Here is a 20,321-nt window from a genome sequence, read left to right on the forward strand (position 1 = left end):
ACTCGCAAGAGTCTTCTCCAGCACCAGAGTTCAAAAGCCTCAATTCTTTGACGCTCGGCCTTCCTTATGGTCCAACTTTCACAGCCATACATTGCAACTGGGGAGACTATAGCCTTGACTAGACGCAATTTTGTCAGCAGGGTGATGTCAGGGTGATCCATCAGTAGATCTCACAATTTAAGCAAATTTGTCAGTTTTCACCTAACAGCATTTGAAATGAGAGCCATGTTCAAGAATAGTCTCTGAGGATAAAATGTAAAATGGAAAACTGCAATTCTTACAACAAAGAGCATTTCAAATGTGCGATTATTGGGGCTTAATTAAATCTGTTTATTTCATCATGTTTTGTTTTCTGCTAGAAATTAATTTGCATTGAACACTGGCTTCAGTAAATCATTTTGACTGAAAGATAGCATTATTACTGAGAGGATATTTACACTGCAGTGTTTGCTTAATGCACTACCATTGGCTCTGCCCTGAAAACACAGCAGAGAAGATAAAATATCAGAAAGGACATGAATTGGCTTTCATGATGCCTCACAGATCTGATACAATGTGCTCACTATTGTGGCTCATGAATTTGGAATGGAATTTTTTTCTTCTGGAGGACCATAGTAAGATATCCCATTATTCCTTGCTACTGTCAAATACAAGTGCTATTTTGTCTCTTATAACCGTTAATTAATTACTGCTGTGGGGTTGGATTTAAAACATCACACAGTTGCATGAAGTGGAAGTCACAATATTTACCTATTTTTACACACTTGCTATTGCTCACTGCAGTTCTGTTTGTGGGAAGAGGGTTTCCAACTCCAGCTTGGGAAATGGCTGTAGATAAGGGGTGGAGCCTTGGCAAGGTCAGAGTTTGGGGAGGGGAGGGAGTTTAGTGTAAGGTGACCAGATTTCAACATTGGTAAAGCGGGACACCATTGACTGGGGGGGGGGATCTTGATTTAAAATGTGGTCTATATGGAGCAGCAAAAAGTGTCATAGAACGTAAAAATAGTATTGTAATATATATATTTTTAATTTCAACATAATTTGCCAGGTGCCCCCAGATGTCCCTCCAAAACTGGGACAATCTGGTAAACTTTAGTGAGAATGTGATTCCATAGAGAAGCTGCCATTTCTTCTAAGGGAACTGTTGTTTGGAGATCAGTTGTAATTCTGTAGAACTTCAGGCCCAAACTGGATGATGGCAGCCATTTTTGGGAATCAAGAGACTATCAGGAACAATAGAGAAGTCAGAGTGGGGAATCTGCTTTGGGAGGTGGGAAATAAACAAAATTGCCCTTCCTTCATCTGCCAGTGGAAATGCTATTCTGTTGGTGTCATTACAATTACAATTCTGTTGTATAAATAAAATATAAATCCACTGGTGATCCCTGACCCCAAAGAAATCTGACTGGTCTCGATTAGAGGCAGCATTTCTCAGCCCAGGCTCCTGCCTGGGAAAATGAGCTACTGGTGGAGATCTGGGCCCTGATGGAGCTGGTGTCGTTCCACAGGGCCCATGAAATGGTGTTCTTCCACCAGGCCTGTAATTGAGGCCAGGAGAAAACAAGAACAACTATGGCCCCCCTTTACTGTCCACTTCTCCCACTGCAGCTCTCCTAGCTAGTACAACTGGATGATCCCTTGCATAGGCCTAAAAAACTGATGCCAGAGGAGCAAGGGGAAGAGAATAGCTAGAAATAATTTTAAACTGTAATTTTTAATGGTTTTTACTTATGCTATATTAAAACGGTAAGCCATCCTGAGCTTGCGTGCAAGAAGGGGCAACCTAAAAATTAAAACATAATACTTACACTGGTGGAATGGTATATTTGGATCCAGTCCTTAGATAACAACACACAGGGAGAATTCTTGTTGTAGGACCAAAGTGAACTGAGTAAAGCTTGAGTTTACCTAGAGGTTATAAGAGAGAACAGTTAAACTGGAAGTTAGGGGTGAACAGAAAGGTGTGATGAAAGAACAGTGAACATGACTTTAGAACAATTCTATTTCTGGCATGATATGGGCCAACAATTTATCAGTTCTTTTCCATTTCACCTTAGAGAGAGGGAGAAAGAGAGAGAGATGAAATGTCAAATCATGGTAGCATTAATGAAGTGTTTTCTCCCCTGGAAGTAGAAGAAAGAAAACAAGTCGTGTTAACAAAATTCATGCCTCCAAATAGGTGAATGTGAGAAGTCTAAGGAGAAATTCAGCTTCCTGCTATAAACAAAATTGTTTCAAATTGTTTTCTCACAGGCAATATATTCTGAGGGCCTATTTGTAACACTCATAGTTTCCCAAAGTGTTTATTGTATACCATACTATATTGTTATTAGAATTCAATACCAATGTAGAATTTTGTTTGCAATCACTTCAATTCCACAGTGGAAAAACTCATTTTCTGCCAGGCCAGGGATTAAAATACTAAATCCATTGTTTTTCAGTGTAAATTTTGTTTGTCTCCTGTTGCCATTTTTAACAGTGTTCCAGACACATACTGCACGACTTTTCTAGAAGTTTCTCCTCCTTATATTGGGATAACCATAATCTCATTTTGCAAACTTTTAAAAATTCAGCTCAGCTGTACTGGTTTATAATTTGCACCCCGGAATAATCTGAGGCTGCCATTGACACGGCTGGTGGGGAATACGTGGGAAGGGGGAAGTGGAGCCAGGGCACACATGGCTGCTAGGGCAGCATGGCACCCTGGGACTGGGTGAGGGAGGCAGGTGCAGTTACACGCCACATGCCTTGCTTGCCCTCTTCGGCTGGGACACGGATGATCTTCCCGCCCACCCTCCCTAAGTATCTGGTTGGCAGTTGTATGCCATGGGTGGTTTGCAAAGGGGCACATGTGTTATGGTTGCTTGTTTAACTGCTATTTTGTCACAACTTGTGGGTTGGCAGGGGACAGAGCCAGTTTGGTGGGGAGTACGCCCTGCGTGGCCTATTCTCCAGACAAGGGGCTTCTTTAAAGAGGTGGCAGGCTGTGAGTGGGTGCAAAACCCAGCTGGGTGAGACATGAATTTCACAGAGCCAGGCGGCCTTGGATGGGTCCAGAAGAGGTTTGTGCCTCCTCTGGCATTCATGGTGGGACACTTCCCTGAATAGGAAGGGCAGTGGTTAGAGGACCCACATTCCCAGATGGGAATTGGTGCAGGTGGGGATCAAGCCATTGCCAGGGGAAAATTAGGGCAGCTGGCTGACTGCTCCAGCTCCTAATCCTCTGCCAAGCCAAATCCTCTCAGGGTTGTTGTTAATAAAGTTGTGACCTCTTTTCATGCCAGCATGTTGTGAGCATGTTTATTAGCCCGGGACTCCCACCCTGTGAGTCAATCCCAAACCGAAGATTTGACACTCTTAATTATTTGTGATTTTTAAAAAGAATACCTCTTCTGCTCACTCATTTGTGAGAGGACAAGGGACATACTCTAATAAAATATAACATTTGTGAAACATTGTTTTGGCTTATGTGTCACAATTTAAATGTATGACACCCTTTACCCCATTCAGTTATATCATTGCCTAGTGAATTTTGTTGGTGGTGTTTAAATCAGTGCAACCTCCCCCCCCCCCTCAACGATGTCTGCATTGGTTGTAAAATTATACATAAGGCTATATCTTGAAATCTGGTACTCTATGACTTTATGGTTGGTATCCAGACTAAATTTCCCATTAAAAGAAGGCATTTCCAACAAGAGAACAGACATTTTCTGCCTCACCTATCCCAGAGGACCATTTCAGGTTAGCTCAGTGGCTGGCAGTAGGAAGGGAAGTGCCTTTTATTAATGGAAGCCAAACTTTGCATCCATCTAAATGATTCTACGTGAATTTAGTAAATGTGTGAGAATCCTGATCTTTATACCAGTTTATTATAGGTGGCATTGCCCCAGATTTTGAATAACAGGTAATGTATAGCAAATCTTTTAAGCAAACTACTGTCATTGCTGAAATGTTTTATAGAAGTTTCCTGATGTTGAATATCCTATCACATTTTCTTTTCTCTTTCCTAGATGTACATCCAGACAACAACACTTACAGTGTCCATGAGTTTAAGTGCTTCTGTATCTCTGGGCATGCTCTATATGCCCAAAGTTTATATTATCATTTTTCATCCAGAGCAAAATGTGCAAAAACGGAAGAGGAGTTTCAAGGCTGTTGTTACAGCAGCCACAATGCAAAGCAAGCTGATCCAAAAGGGGAACGACAGACCAAATGGCGAGGTCAAAACTGAACTTTGTGAAAGTCTTGAAACCAACAGTAAGTCCTCTGTAGACTTAACCATGGTCAAGAGTGGCAGCAGTTCCTAATAGATGTACGTTCACAGGAATGCTTAATAAACCACAGTTTTTCTTGGCTTGCTCTGCATGAACTGAGAGATGTGTTAGAATTCTTGTGCCTACTATTTAGTGCACTTAAAAAAATGTGCATGTAAACAAATATTCAGCTTAATATTCTAGTATTGTACATCATAGCTATATTAATTACATTTTAACAGAAGTGTAGTACAAAGGTCTGTTTGTAGTGTAGTACAAAGGTCCAATTTTCAGTATTCTTTATTACATCTAGCAACATCATGATCTCCATTTTGGTTGTTTCCCTAAAGAAAGGTGTTATTCAGCTTTTGTTTTGAGGCTATGTTTTGGACAAATATGCAAGCACTCGTTGCGTGGTTAGACTTTTCTTCTTACTTATTACAAAAAGGGTAGTTGTTTATCTTATTGTTTAAGCCGCAGTCCTAAGCATATTTGCTTGAATATCCATAGAATTGGCCTGTGAGTGCTTGATAGGGGTGTGCATTCAGATCTACCTGAGCCAAACATATACCCAAAAATACCTTAGCAATATTTTCCAGGTATATTTTGCTTCTCAAATATTCTCCAGGAAATATTTCTCCAGATTTTCTCCAGGAAACTGTAAAAAAATATCCAAATGAGATCTGTATATATCTGGGGATTACTAGTGGATCCAAAAAAGCAGAACTCGGCTGTTTGCCGGACTTCTACTTCAGTGTCCTTACAGTTTAAAGGGATTGAAGAAGATAGCCCAAGGATCAGCAGTGTTGGGGGGAACAGACTCTTCTTGCCTGGTCAGATTGAGGCTGGTTTCGTCTGCAACTCAGTTTAAATCGGGCTGCAGGAGAAGCCAGCCCCAGAAGCTGCTGTGCCACATGAAGTAATCTGCTTCTCATATAGGAGAAGCCAAGCCAGACCCATCTTGGTTCACATTCACCCCCTCCCAGTATTTTTGTTCCTGAGTCTATTGGGCCCCCCAAATTTGGGGATTCCTGAAAAATCCTGGATCTGGATTTGGATTTGGATCCAGGATTTTTTGGAAATACCAAAAAATGTTCAGATCCAATAGACCCGAAAAATACTGATTTTTAATAAAATTGCACACCCCTAGTAGTTGATGGCATCTAACCTGTTTTCCAAGCCCTCTTGTTTGTATTTTGTTGTTCTTTTAATAAAAAGTGTGCATAGGGAAATCTGTATTTTTATCAAATGGAAATGGTCCTGAATCCTGACACATCTCTCAATAACTTTCTTTCAAGTACAGTAGTTCTTGCACCATCCGGCAGCATGTGATCAAAGCATGTTGTATGGGACCTACTCTAAAAGGACAATGGATATGAGCGAAGTCAGAGGCCACGCATTTTAAAAGGGCTTTGATATGAAATACTATTTTCCAATAACTTTGACTGATGCCCAATCAACAGAAAGTTGGTCATAAGTTGCATGTTTTCATTCTGTCTCACCATTCCTAAAAACCCCTAGAGACTATTAGCAAAAAGTCATAAGTTCCTGCTCTCTGATTTCTGCAGTCTTTGAGAAGTTGCATAAAATTTAAAAAAAGATATATAAAAACATAAGAATGGTGTCCTTAGTTATCACTATTGAGAGTACTAGGGTGGTTCCAGCCAGCCATCAAGGTATCTTTCTCCAACCTAAGGAAGCTTCCTTCAAATTAAGTGGTACTTCCTCCAGTGGAAGCACTGTTGGAGGAATACTTCAACTTTCTCAATGGAGTGGGAGGACAAGGGGTAGGAGCCACCCAAACAAAGCATGATGCATGAACTATAATTGGCATGATAATGTTTTTAAACTCAAGTACAAACTTAATCTGTGTGGCGGTGAACAAAATACATAGGTAATACTGGTGCTAGATGATAGCTCTGGTGTTTTGAAAAGGTGCTTCTGGTTCAGAACAAATGATGGGGTTAGAAAAATCTTTGCCCATCAGCACCTTCCCCGGCCAAATCATGGGATCCACCCCATATGTAAAATTGAGCTGTGCTTGAAGTTTTTTTTTATTTATCACAGGTTTAATGAGTGAACATGGTAGAATAGAATTATGTCCCTGAACTCTTTAAACCGTGAACATTCACAAATACACATTTTCTGTATGTTGACTTCAACCCTGTTTTAACACATAGCTCCAGTCCCTGTGTTCTAAGTCTCTGATCCATGTCCTATAAAATGCCACAGGCAGGAAAATTTAAAAAGCCAACATTTCTCCACTCTGGAGCTCTCCCAACCCCAACCCCCCAGTAATTGCGCTGTCTTGTCTGAAAGACAGGCAGTCAGAATTCTCATGGCTTTTTCAAATGGCATCCTGTAGCTATTAGATGGCCTTAACTTTCTTCCCTTCTGCCAAAATAATTATTTGTGGAAACTTTTAGAGCTTCTGATACGTTGATAGGCAAGCTGCTCTAAAGCCTCTCTTTTAAACCCGGGAGCTATAATAGTATCAGAACAGCAAATGCTCCTTCTTGCTAAGAGTTATGACCCTTGGGTCTCAAATTACTTTCACAATATGACAGTGGCAGCATTCTAGTCTTGAGGAATGATGATGTAATTAGAGAAAGCACAGAGTAGGAGGAAGAATGAGGTCTAACAGCTTCATTCAATATGGGCTAACCTGGAATAAATTCAAGACAGGTGTGCTAGGGGCAGTGCCCTGCAACATCTTCCTCTGGCTTTGACTCATGTAGCCTCAGAGAACTTATAAAAACAGAGCTGAAGTGCAACTGTCCGAAGCATGCTCTGGCTCTTCGGATGGCCATTTAAAATTTAAAAGGAAACAGGCCAGTGGGAACTGCCTTAGTTTTCCTGCTCTGTGTGCCTGCCTTTTGCCGGGCTCCTCCAGGGCAAAGGGGAGGGGGGAGGGAGGCAGATCAATGGCTAGGCTCCTTGTAGCAACCCAGCCAATCATTGCAATGCATTTTGTATCTGCAAATGCATTGCAATGATGAGGTCTTGCAGCTTGCTAAGCTTGCTTGCTGCAAAGTAAGGCAAGGTAAGTGAGGGGGGAGGAGGCTGAGGGGGAGGTTAGCCTATAGGGAGGCAGGTTTTGGGGGAAAACATATCTTGGCCCCTCACAGAAGATTTTTATTTTTGAAAATCTTCTATGCATGGCCAAGAGGCTGGCTGTTGCCTCCCTGACCTGCTGCTCTGGTAGAGGAGATTTATTGAGCCCCAGACATTTTGAGGCATGGCTGGAAGGGAGAGCCTGCTTTGATGGAAGCATGGATTCAACACTTAGGCCACCCTGAGCTCCTCCACTGGGGGAAATTAGGGTTGATCCTGCTGAGGAGGAGGAAGGTATCCATGTGACACTACCCCTTTGCACCGACAGGCATCCCTCTCCTCTCCAGGGGAACTCAGATGATCTTTGTGCAGAGTTCAGTGGGTCTCTAGTTCTCACCTGGAGGCTGGCATCCAAGCATTGCTTGAGTAGTCTGACACAGCTGTCTCCTGCAGCTCTGGCATGCAGTACCCCTTTTCCCTATGGGAGGTGATAGGAATGGGAATTTCTCTCTGCATGAAGATGAGCTGCAATTCCTGTTTATTCCCATCATCTCCTGCCCGGAGGGTGGCATCTGTATTCCAGACCTGAGAGTGAAAGTGAGTCCACCCCCTTAAACTTGGAGGGTGGTCAGAGAAGAGACTCCTGAAGCTACCCTGAAGGTTTGGAGCCTCTGACTCAACACACACACACCCCTTCCGGCCACGGAGACAGCAGAAATATTTACCATTTCTGCATGAGGAATCTGTTTCTGGACAGCCTTCAAATGTTGGTGGGTATAGCCAGCTTGGTCCAGTGGTTAGGAGTGTGAACTTCTAATCTGGCAAGCTGGGTTTGATTCTACCCTCCCCCACATGCAACCAACTGGGTGACCTTGGGCTCGCCACGGCACTGATAAAACTGTTCTGACTGAAGAGTAATCTCAGGGCTCTCTCACCTACCTCACAGGGTGTCTGTTGTGGGAAGAGGAAAGGGAAGGTGTAAGCCTCTTTGAGACTCCTTTGGGTAGAGAAGAGTGGCATATAAGAACCAACTTCTTCTTCTTCTTCTTCTTCTTCAGCCCCCTACACATGATGTTGCCTACATTCCAAGGCTGTCCAGTAGCTGGGTTAAGTTTTGGCCATTTTTAACTCGTGGTTTCAGGAATTGCCAAAATGATTTCCATCCCTAAATCAGATGTTCCATCAGTGAGCAACCAGGGATAAGCTTGTACGGAGAGGGAAATGAGCAATAGTCTTGGCAGCTTTGTCCCACCCTTGCACCCGCCCTCCCTCTCCATTTCCTGTTCCAAGTAATTTTTTTAACATGGTGCAGTCTGCGTTGCAGCACAACTGTAAACTTGCATTGTCAAAGATAAAATAAAATCTTCTTTAAAGTGTCCACAGTTTTTTTGAGATCAGGCAGGCAAAAAATCCCTATTCTGTTTTCTGGAGCTGGGAAACAGGGAGGGGGTGGGTGATCAGACAGCCTTCTCCCGATCATACAGGGGTCTGAGCACTTTGTTTTTAAGCCAACAAAAGTGATAACAAAAATGTCTTTTTGGGCTCCAGAGACCATGTTCAGCATTTCAGAAATCCACCCAGACAGAAATAAAGTCCCAAAGAACAGGAATCTCAAAGGAGGGGGGGGATGCTGTAAAATCCTGATGTTTCTCCATAGCAGTGCGGCAGTGTTGGTTTTTATTATAAATGCATCTGTGTTGTGGCATTACCGCATAGTGATGCAAAAGTGCCTTTAAAAAATAATAATTTTGGTGTTGGGGGGGGGGAGTTTCAGTCTACGAGAGAACTGCTGTGCTGTGATTGGTGGCTAGCTGTGATTGACAAGCCAAAGAGTGGAGGGAGAAGTTCAGATTGTTTACCCCCCTGTGCAGAAATGGTTCTTAAATTCCCCATTAAAGTCACCGGCGCCAATAGATTCATTTTCAAATCCAATACGGTCTGAATCTTTTGGGTGGTGTACTTGCCTAGTCCCTTGGTTCAAACTAAAAACAACAGATTTTTGATTTTTTAAAGAGGAAAGTGCAAATATTTAGCATACAGTATTTCTACAGTAGTTTAGCTCTTAAAAGCCTATTAAAATCTCTGAGTCATCCATGTATTGATCCATTAATCTATTTATCTGTCAAGATCCTTCTACATTGTTCCCTATATAACAAATTGCTTAGTTAAATGCAGAACAATATAAAAATCAATAACTAATCCATATTTTTGCTGCATAGAATCTGAGGGTTGACCAACATTTATGAAAAGTAGGTTTCAGTTTCCTGCCATTTTGCAAAAGTACAAGTTTACTAAAAGTTTACATCCATGTTTTAATATTCAGTTTTTAGCCATTTGATTATTATTGGCAATAAGTATTTTGGCTGCTGTTAAGAACTCAAAATCATATTTTAATGGTCAAATGGTACTGATTCTCCAACTGACAAAGGAGTAATGTTTTTTGGTCTTAGTATCTCATAACCACTTATATATTTAATTCCCAGCAAAACTTTGTGCCAAAGGATCTCTATAAAAAGACCGAACCACTACATAGGTCTAAAAATTGTACTACACTTCCATCATACAATTGTCACCCAAATCTGATTTAAACAATGCATATCAAATATTTTTCATTATAAATGCATTAATAATGCATATTAATACAAATCCATCAATTGTTTTTCCCATTTTGTTAATTCAGTTAGGGATGGCTTTAACAAACACTGGTAAAGGGATCACAAGAGACCTTTGACTTACTTTCTTGAATCATTGCCAATCCATGTGTCCTATGGAGTAGCAATTTTAGATTCTGCATTATAAATAAATGACTTCAAAAGAAAATTGAATGGAAAAAATTCATTTTCTTAAATTATTACATGATATTAAGACACTTACCCTTATCTGGAGTACCTAGGCTAGCCTGATCTCATCAGATCTTAGCAGCTAAGCAGTATCAACTCTGATTAGTCTTTAGATGGGAGACTACCAAGGAAGTGTAGGGCTGCTATGCAGAGGAAGACAATGACTCTCTTGCCTTGAAAACCCTATGGGTGGGGTCTTGTGACTTGGTAGCACATTATACACATATATTTCAGCTTAAAATACTGAAATATAATAAATATTTGCTACCTGTCACTTTGTAGGTTGATTTCACATGAATTTTTTAAACCTGCAGTGGCTTCTATAAGCAAACAGAGGTTTCATACACCTTAAAGATAGAACACCACAATAACAACAAAGCCATCATAGCAAAACAGGTTTTGGAAAATCCAGATTGAACCTTCATTAATGGCAGGACAACAGTATTTAGCCTTAAAATGTTTGAAACCTTCAAATACATTGATTTACTTTCAAAAGTCAAAGTGGCTTAAAAGGGCCTTATAAATATACCAGGGAAGGTATGCCAGTGGAATTTTAGGGGGAAAGAATTGTGCTAAGATTTGGACAAAGCAGTCCTCTTTCCTCTTCAATCAATCATTCAATCAATATTTATTTACGGTCATTCAGACCAAAATTAAAATACAAGCAATTAAAAACTAACACAATTTAAAACGAGAAAAAACAGTAATAGTACTATAAAAATTTTAAAAGATCTGACAACATAAAAAATGTAAGGCTCTTTCCTCTTTTTATTTCGTTACATAATAGTTATCGTAATTCTTTCTTAACTAAATACATTTAGAAAATCAGGACCAAGTCTTAAACAACTCTGTCCATAACTTCGTGTGATTATCTTCAGATAGACTTGCAGGATTATCACTTAACCTTGACCTAACCACCACAACTCGAGATTCTATGCAGATGGCAAACAAAAGAAAAACAGGTGATATCAAATTATTTGGCTGTAAAACTGCCCTTCCATGAGTGTGGTGATAAAAGCACCATCAAGTCAAACCTGACTTATAGTGACTCCATAGGGTTTTCAAAGGAAGAGACATTCAGAGGTGGTTTGCCTGCTATAAGCATGCCAGAATCATCACACATGCCACCAACATCCGTCATTAAGGGATTAGTGTCAAGTGACATTCCACTTATGGGTACTCACAGGGTGCAGCCAATTACCCCCAGCTAAGCCAGCCACTACGACTAAATGCCACTCACTCCCCACTGAGTGCCAGAAAACAGGAGAAAAGATGGAGAGACAAAACCCCAACTGAGGTATTGTTGCCTCAGTGTCCCCCCTCCAGTAGACATGAGGGCTCCCATCCAGCAGACAGTATGCTCACCCTACCAAAGGTCTGACTGGCAGCAAAAGTGTAGCCCACGTGTTACTGTCCCTGCAGTAAGTCCAATAATTTTTGATTCCTAGAAGAAAAAAAGAAAGCCACCACTTGCTTTGAAAACTCTGTAGGGTCACCATAAATTGGCTGTGGAAAAAAAAGAGACAAACTTTTGGAGGAAAAAATAAACAGGACATACCCTTTGAACATTACCTGTAACAGAGTATTTGAGACATCTTAACCAAATCTCTGGCTGTAGTTTTCTTCATAACTTGAGAGCTCAGCGATTTCCTTTTGCCAAGAGGAGTGCTGTATCACTAGTTTTGATTTAGCTCCCCCATTTGATTCCAAGAGAGTTAACAGGCCAAGAAAAGTCCATTAGTTTCTTGAGGTTATCGTGCCCAATTTACAGCTATCTCTGGTCACCTATACCTGCCAAGTATGATTCATTATTACAACTGTGAATGGCCCCACAGCCGTTAAAACCAAGATACCAGATGCTGATTCTTTGAAATCCCCATACAGAAGCAGTAAGCTCATTATAGTAAATTGTGGATGATACTTAAGAGGATGTTCCTAAAATCAAGAAAGAAAAGAAAAGCTGAGCTTGCTGGTAGGCAGTGATTTTTTTTACAGTCAAATGGAATGGACAAGAAAGTTATCAACTCTATAAACCTTGCACACGCATGCTTGAGATGATGGCTCATTTCAGCTCATTTTTAGCATTGGAAGCCATTGACAGATAGCTGTTGCTGCTGGCTTTAAGAACATTTTAAATACACAGATCTGCATTGCTGTTCTTGATTGCTTTCATCCCAAGCTGAATGCTGATTCGCAAAACAATTGCAGCATGAAAAGAGAATATCTGGAGGTGGCTAAAATGTTTAACAAATTCTTTCTGTTCACATCCAACTCCAACAGGGTTGCTGGGCAAAGCCTGAAAACTGGCAGACATGCTGGTGGCAGGGACCTGGGAGGGGAGGGCCACATCCCTTCTGAAGAAAACCTGGAAGTGAAGTAGAGTAGCTCTAGGAATTGCTGGAGCTACCCTACATCACTTGTGGCTTTTCACCAAAAGTGGTGTCGAGACACTGCTGTCATGACTTAATTTTTTCCCCTCATGCTTTTGCTCAGAGCAGAGGTAGTGATAGAGAGTTACCAGTGGAAGCTCTCTAGTCATAGCAGGAAGCTTGGTAGCCCTAAGCTTTAATCAGCTTTTGCATTAACATGAAATTCCCCATGTAAAATTGCCATTCCTTTCTCTTCTTGCAAAAAGGGATACACTTCCCCCAGCCAATAGGATTCAGTTATCTATGATTCTATGATTCTATGTATTGGCATCATGAAATGAAAGCCCTTCTTGTTGGCCCACTGGATTGATTCTAAAAGGGGGGAAAAGTAGCACCAATGCATCAGTTGATGGGAGCAATAGAGACCTAGGCTAGCAAATAGAGATGCCAACCTTCAGGTGGAGAGCAGAGAGTCAGAGGAAACTTATGAGACTTCTAGGCTGTGCCAATATTACTCAGTCCCTTGAAATTGTTTTCTTTCTCTTCAAGTCTCTTTTTGAAATAATTTTACCTAAATGCTGTATTTGTTTAGATATATTGTCTCTTGTGGCATCATGCAAGCCATCATCAGAGCATTGTAAATTCAAATGATGGCAAAGACAGTTTCCACACAAGAAGCTTGCTCCTGCCCAGCCTCTCATTGTTAGCAGGCTTTAATGGTGCTTCCTGACAACATCAGCAGCAACCAGGGGTTGGCACAAGTTTTCATCCCTGTTGTCACACGATAAGGGAAAGTGGGAGAATCTGCTTCTCCTTTCTTGTCATGGCACACAATGAGGCAAAGACCAGGTCAAGCCTATCTGGATGAAGAAATGTGTGACAATCTTGCTAGTGGTTTCCCCATCCTCACACCCGCCCTCCCCTCTCCATTTCCAGAACACCAGTGGCACAGTGTAGACTAAATGGCACAGTCTACATTGCTATGGGAATGCAAAGTGATATGCCCATGTCAGTGGAAATAAAATGTACTGTCATGTTCTCTTCAGTGTGCACAGTAATACTGGAAGTGGCCAATACCTCTATCTAAAATGGTTTTGTTTTCTAGTGGTAGGCCATGGACAGGGAAAGAGGGGAAGTCATGTTATGAAGGAGAACTCACCCTCTTAGCATGGCATCAGTTTTCTGTATTTTTATTCTGTATTGTGAAAACACAATTCTTGGAGTCCAATCACTGTGGCCAGTATAAGTTTCAAGCCTTTCAGAAATCTCCCCAAACATGAATTGAGACCATTATAAAAAGAATCCCCCCCCCAAAAAAAAATCAAGATAAATGATTTATTATTGTGGCATGTCCCTGTAGCAGCACAGAAGTTTAATTTTTTTAAAGTTGATTTTGGGACTCGTGAGAGGGGGATGTTTGAGTCCCCAAAACCACCGCTGTGAGTGGATTGGTCGCTTAAGTTGATTGGCAACCTGAGAAGTGGGGGAAAACCAGTAGGTTGTCCATGCTTCTGGCTTCACCGCTGCCTCGCCAGTTTCAAAGAAGCTTACAGTCAGAATTAATTGAAATACAGTGAATGCAAGAAGAAGAGAGCTTCATGTGAATTTTGATCAGTACACTTGAATGAAGATGTTGAGAATTCTGTATTAGTGATAAAGACAAGAGCAACCATTTCTCTGGATAGAGACCGTAATCTTGACCAATTGTTAGGAATAGTTTCAAATTTTGCATCTCTGCCATTTCATTTTCCTAAGACCTTGTTTTATTTTGCATTCCTCTTTTGCAAAGTGAACTTACCACTCTTCATATGGGGGAAATTTTCTGTCCCTCCCCTACACACAGAATCTTAACGATATTTATGTGTCAATAAAACAGAATCACAGAATCATAGAGTTGGAAGGGGCCATACAGGCCATCTAGTCCAACCCCCTGCTCAACACAGGATCAGCTTGCAATGTCCTGCTTTTGTAACTACTCTTTAATGTTTTCTACTCTGCTTCAGTAAGAAGACAGGAGCAGATGAATATGATATATTTCTGTAAATAATCTTTCCCACTAAAGATTATTCTTTTTTTTAAACCTCAAAGTTCTGTGAGTCTGGATCTATGCTTCACCCATAGGTAACTAATAACTGCATATTGTTAAAATGCTCTGTTACTTTGAAGTTCCAATTTTCTAGAAGGATCTAGGACTGAGTCTAGTCCAAAAGTCCCAGCAAATATGCTAGAAATATTCCTAGTTTCTATCATCCTTACTCTGGAGTATAGAATAAATTCCTAGAGTATATGTCAACTGCTCCACGGGTGCGGTAAGAATAAAGCCCTAAGGGCTAAGTGGGCGGAGAAAGGCGAAGTGTGAGTCCAGGATAAAAACTCAGATTGGCTCATCTGAATGCAAGGGGGCCGAGGGCAGGAGATAGCATGCTAGCGCCCATTGTATTTTCCTATACAATGGGCTTTAAATATAGTCAACCATAAATAACATCACATCCCCCCCCCAACTTGACCCTTCCCAGAGACTATGTCCCAAATCTTCTAATCTTTTCCTATGCAGTATTAGGAGCCCTGTACTGCCAGCCGGACCAAGACCAAACCAAGACCTCACCACCTTTTGCCACTATCACATATGCATTGTGGTAAAGGGATAGCAACAAAGATTGACAGCAACAGTGGAAAATGTGCTTATTTAATACAAAGTCTAACTCTGGGAATGAACTTTTAACTTTTATATCTTAACTTCTGTACCAATAACATTTCACACCAAACTCTGCAGTCTAGAAACAGCCTTAGAATGCTCGTTAAAGATAAATTCTGCTGTGAGTTAGTCTAAATCCCAGCATGTGTCAAAAGGTACTTTGCATACTTAGATGTTTGCTCTTTCCCTGAACCTCTTCTGAATTTACCTGCATATATGATGACAACACATTGTATGTCCATTCCTTGCATGCTACTCTTTTGATGATAATACTTTCCTACGTCCTAATGGTAGGGGGGAAGTCTAATTATATTTGCATTTCCATGGATAGGATACCTAGTGTCTTTCAAGGCAGCATCTGTAGGGATAGAGTTATATTTTTCTCAGACAACAAAACACCAACATGAATGTGACTTGCAGTATTCAGTTTGTTATTCCAAACGCAGAATAATCCGTGTTCCCTTATCATGGGACATCTGGGGCCTGATCCACACCAGGCTCAGATGGGTGGTGTCCTAGCATCGTAGTCATATGAACATGGCAATGAACATGGAGATGATCCAGCCCTGGGCCTATATAGATGCCACTCCAGCTTTTACCGTCCATGCAAAATTGGCCTGAGTCATATTTTCTCATAGTTTAGGTCACACCTAACAAAGTCTTATGGCTAGATAAGGTGTTAGCTTGTTCCTGTGCCTGGCAAAGATGATAAGTGGCCTGGTAGGCAGCATATATGACCTGGGCCCTCTCCCTAAGGAGGAGTCCAGGTTCATGCCCCAATTCCTGTTGATGGCTGTATTTGTTAGTTAGACCCCGTCAAGAGTTGGGAGTTGTAACACCATATCTGAGGCTTGCCGACCTAGCCAGAGGATCTCCATCTTAGCTGGATTCAGCCTCAGTCAACTCCACTTGAACCAATCCACCACTACCTCCATTTTATCAAGTTTAATTATAATAATTATTTAGATCTAGTACTGAAAAAACTTTACAGTATTACTTGTAAACAGCCCTATATTGCAGTTGATAAGCTGTGATACAGTGGCTCACTCAAGGGCACTAGTGAGATGATGCTCGAGATGAAGTTCAAATTTGCAATCTCCTGAAGCACAGCTTCTATGACAGTGAGCTCCAGCATGGCATTCATGAGGGCCATCCTGCCTACTATGTATTTGCTGGTGCCTACTTGCTTCTTCTTTGAAGACATGGGGCAGAAGCTGCTTCCAATTGGGTTGTCAGGACCAACAGAAAATGAGCAGGTGGGGATATTGGGTCTTACTGGCAGATGATTATTATTATTTCAGTTTATTTCCCACCACTCCCCGAAGGCTCATGGTGGGTTACAAACATCTGGATAAAACCCCAATAAAACCCTTTAAAACAGACATAAAAACAAATACAAAATACAGTCAAAACCCCATGGGGATGGAGATGTGGTGGCAAAACTCATCCCAGTCCCAATAATACATCCTGGAGGGGAAGGGTGACAGAGGTGGTATTCACTACCGCCACTCCTGTAGGGGGGGGGTCATGATCTTCCTTGCTGCCCGGCCTCAACCATGGACCTGGCAGAAGAGCTCCAATTTGCAGGCCCTGTGGAATGCTGAGAACCAAGAAATGGCATCTGTCCTCTCTAGGAATAGGAAAAAAAAACCTTCTGTGGTTTTATACTATAGTACTTCAGTCAATTCCTAGACAGGTGTGATGTTACTTTCAGGTAATGTGGGAAGTGGCATCACACTGTTGGCCAGCTGTCATTTTTAAATGGTATGCTTTGCCACCTTCCACCCTTGCCAAGGTCTGGCAAAATTAGCTTCAGAAGACACCTATTGAATTAACCTAGGAAACATTTCTTTTTGGTTTGCAGGGGACACCATTTTGGAATTAGCTACCTCCATCTTAAAAAGATAGTTGGTTTAGACTATCCCAACATTTTTTACGAGTCTTCCCTCCCTCAGCAGCCATGTTGTGGTGATCCCTACTACCTTTTCTCAAAATACAAAAAGTTCCCATAGACTCAACAACTTTAGGTAGCCTTGTATTATGCCAGCTGCAGTATCATCAAATCATATCAAGTTCTAGTACAAATAGCTATATATACTGCTTCTTTTCAAATACACTGATATAGAATTATTTCTGGGGAGCTCTGGGTATGCTGGAAACTTCCTATAAATTCATAGAATCATAGAGGAACACTGTATTCCTAGGCAGGATATCCATCCATTTACCTGTCACAGATTAATCTTGCTTGATCTAAGCAAAGTTGGACACTTCCCAAAAGAGTGCTTAAAGGTTACAACTGTGTTTAAGATTGTACTGCCAGTGCTGTACAGTAGGTACCAGAGTATCGCATTTTGTGGGATATGTTGATGTGGACATGCTGCCACCAGGACTTGCCACATACCTAGTGGTAACACTAGGGCTCTCACAATTTGTTGCCAGGCCCACCCAGCACACTGGCCACACACTTGACTTTATCTTTGGCACAGGGATAGAAGTGAGTCTGGTTGCAGCTTTGGCCGTACCATGGTCAGACCACTATGCCCTGTAGGCCAGGCTCAGGATACCACCCCCTCCCCTATTGAGCGGCGGGAAGATTTGTGCCTGCCAGTGGAGACTTATTGATCCACTTGGTTTCCGGTATATTCTGCAAGACCCAATGCCTCCTGTTGTCTCACTGACAGCCCTAGTGGAGGACTGGCAGTCCCACCTGTTGGCTGCTATAGACGAGATTGTCCCTATGCGTTCTCTCAGCCCTCAACTCAAATTGGCCCCCTGATATACTTGTGTGCTCCAGGAGAAGAAAAGGAAAGTGAGACAACTAGAGCGGGTGTGGTAGAAAACTCATGACAATGCAGCAAGAACATCTTATCGCACTCTTATGTGGGCATATGAGATGGTGGTGAAAGTGGCAGAATGTTTTTTGCCACAGAAATCACAAATGCATGCTCTCGCCTGGCCCAATTGTTTAGCTCTCTAACCACCCTTGAGGAGGGGCATCAAAATTTTAGTCAGTTGGAACTTAGCTTTGAGGCATTAGCAAGCTGCTTTGTGGATAAAGTCTTGTTGCTCCACCATGACCTTCTCACCATGGTTAGTACAGTAAATCAACTGGAGGCCTGTTGGCTGCCTTTGGAGGTAATATATGATAGCTTCAGATGGCTCTCTTTACCCAAAGTGGACAAGTTGCTAGGGTTGGTTACGGCAACCATTTGACACCCTGTCCATCCTGGCTCCACAATGAGGGAGTCCAGCAGATAGGGGGCCAGCTCAGGGATATCATCAACCTCTCCCTGGATTCTGGGGAGTTCTCTGAGCTACTGAAGGAGGCAGTGGTTTGACCTCCATCACTGGACCGCGTGACCTAGCCAGCTACCACCTGGTTTCACGTTAGGTGTTTCTGAGTAAGGTGGTTTACACCCCTGCTTTCTGTTCCCCACCACTTTTCAAGGGAGAAGAAAGCAGGGATTTTAACTTTCAATGCCTTTCAAGCTGATACCAGTTTGATTTATGTACTGGCATTTTGGCCTGTGGTTGGTTTGCTCTTCAGCCACACACTATGAACTGAACCAAACTGCAAAAATGTGGTTCGTGCCCATCCCTAAAAATATTGAAAAAGTCCTCATTATTACTTACTTTTTTATTCCAGGTTCACTGAGACATACCAAGGGCTTTCTTCCCATTTTCATGTCCTAAATCATGAGAGGTTAAGTTGAGAGATAGCGAGTGGTCGAAAGTCACACAGTGAGCTTTGCATTGGACCAGGAATTTGAACCACTGATGCACAGTTGATCAGACCTGGAATAAATGGCTTCCCATATCCCAGTGTAGCAATCAATTTGATCTGGAGCTTAAACAGTACTTTCTACCAAGCACCATGGTGATCATTAATGCCCTTGCCTAATTCAATTTCTTTGAAGATGCTAAAATGGCTGATTGCCAGCATGAAACAAGAATTGTTAAGCTTCTGAAATCCCATTCTCTTTCTCAACATAAGAAAGGCTTTTTTGTTACCTTATTCTGTTACCTGATCTGCTTTCGGCTTTTGTCTTGCAGCTTCTTCGACCAAGACGACTTATGTCAGCTACAGCAATCATGCAAACTGAGTGGGGAAACAAAAAACATACCTGAAGACGTGCAGTATGTGAACTTGAGAACAAATTATGCTCCACTATGGAAAATTCAGCCTTTGGAGATGTCTCTAGACCACAATCTCCTCTCCAGGATAAAGATTAACCATGAGCCCAAAGCCAGAGGGGCGGGTGGGTTGGAAGAGAATGGCCAGAATTATTATATAATTATAATCTATGACTGCCTGTCAAATGTTCGAACTGTTTACTCATGAAAGAAGGTGAATCACAAAAGGAAAAAAAATGTTAGCTTGTGAAAAAATGCTGTTGAAATAAAACCATGTCTGATGTTATACTTGTAAGTACTTTTTTGTGATTGTGAGAATTTCCATTCCTGTCCCACATCTGTTCAACTTGTATAAGAAGAAGAAGTTTGTTTCTTGTGATGGCTGACTGAATTGAAGCCCTGCGTTGTGCTAATGAGAAATGCAATGGTTGACGCATGCAAATTTTTATACAAAATAATTTATTTCTATTAATAAAGGAATGTTTTGCAAATGTTGAGACTTGTTTCGTTGTAGTTTTGAAAGGCCAATTCATATGCCATTTCTGAGTTTCTGGGTATTTTTATATACTGAGCAAATAAGAGTTGTCCTATTGCAACTGAAATCTTGGCTTCAGGAGACGGTAAGTTTGGTATGATGGTGACCGGTGACTTCAGAGGCTATAGGAGGCTACCTATGAGAAGCTGGCAGCTGATAGCATTTCAATGAGTAGGATCCTTAGCTAAATTGGAAATATGTGGCTTGTTTGAAGATGACCAGAACAGGCTGCAGATTAGGAATATAGGGAGCCAGGGGAAATGGAGCTGTTTCCACTTCCTGCCAAGGAAACTGATGCCATCATGGTCACATTCTATGTACATGTGTTTAGGTCTGTGATTCTTTTTCATAGTAAACTATTTCCTAAATCACAAATTAGCTTTGGGCTGACAAACAATGTATTGTGATACTGTTTTGAAATCAGCTGTTCCCATTTCTGAA

At 41.6% G+C, this 20,321-nt stretch overlaps 1 protein-coding gene across 7 annotated transcripts in view; it reads left to right on the top strand.

Moving 5' to 3' along the window:
* GRM8 (glutamate metabotropic receptor 8) overlaps nt 1-19,842 on the top strand; it is a 685,094-nt gene extending 665,252 nt beyond the window's left edge. For 6 of the 7 annotated variants that reach the window (XM_077338334.1, XM_077338332.1, XM_077338339.1 and 3 more), the window contains 2 exons: nt 4,011-4,312; nt 19,265-19,842. In XM_077338334.1, coding sequence (XP_077194449.1) covers nt 4,011-4,307 — 297 coding nt within the window. In that variant the 3' untranslated portion in view covers nt 4,308-4,312; nt 19,265-19,842. The remainder of the gene's footprint in view (nt 1-4,010; nt 4,313-19,264) is intronic. The other variant, XM_077338336.1, reaches the window with a different exon arrangement.
* Nucleotides 19,843-20,321: the final 479 nt, after the last annotated feature.

This window comes from Paroedura picta, chromosome 5 (genome assembly GCF_049243985.1).
Source record: "Paroedura picta isolate Pp20150507F chromosome 5, Ppicta_v3.0, whole genome shotgun sequence".
Classification (NCBI taxonomy): domain Eukaryota; kingdom Metazoa; phylum Chordata; class Lepidosauria; order Squamata; family Gekkonidae; genus Paroedura; species Paroedura picta.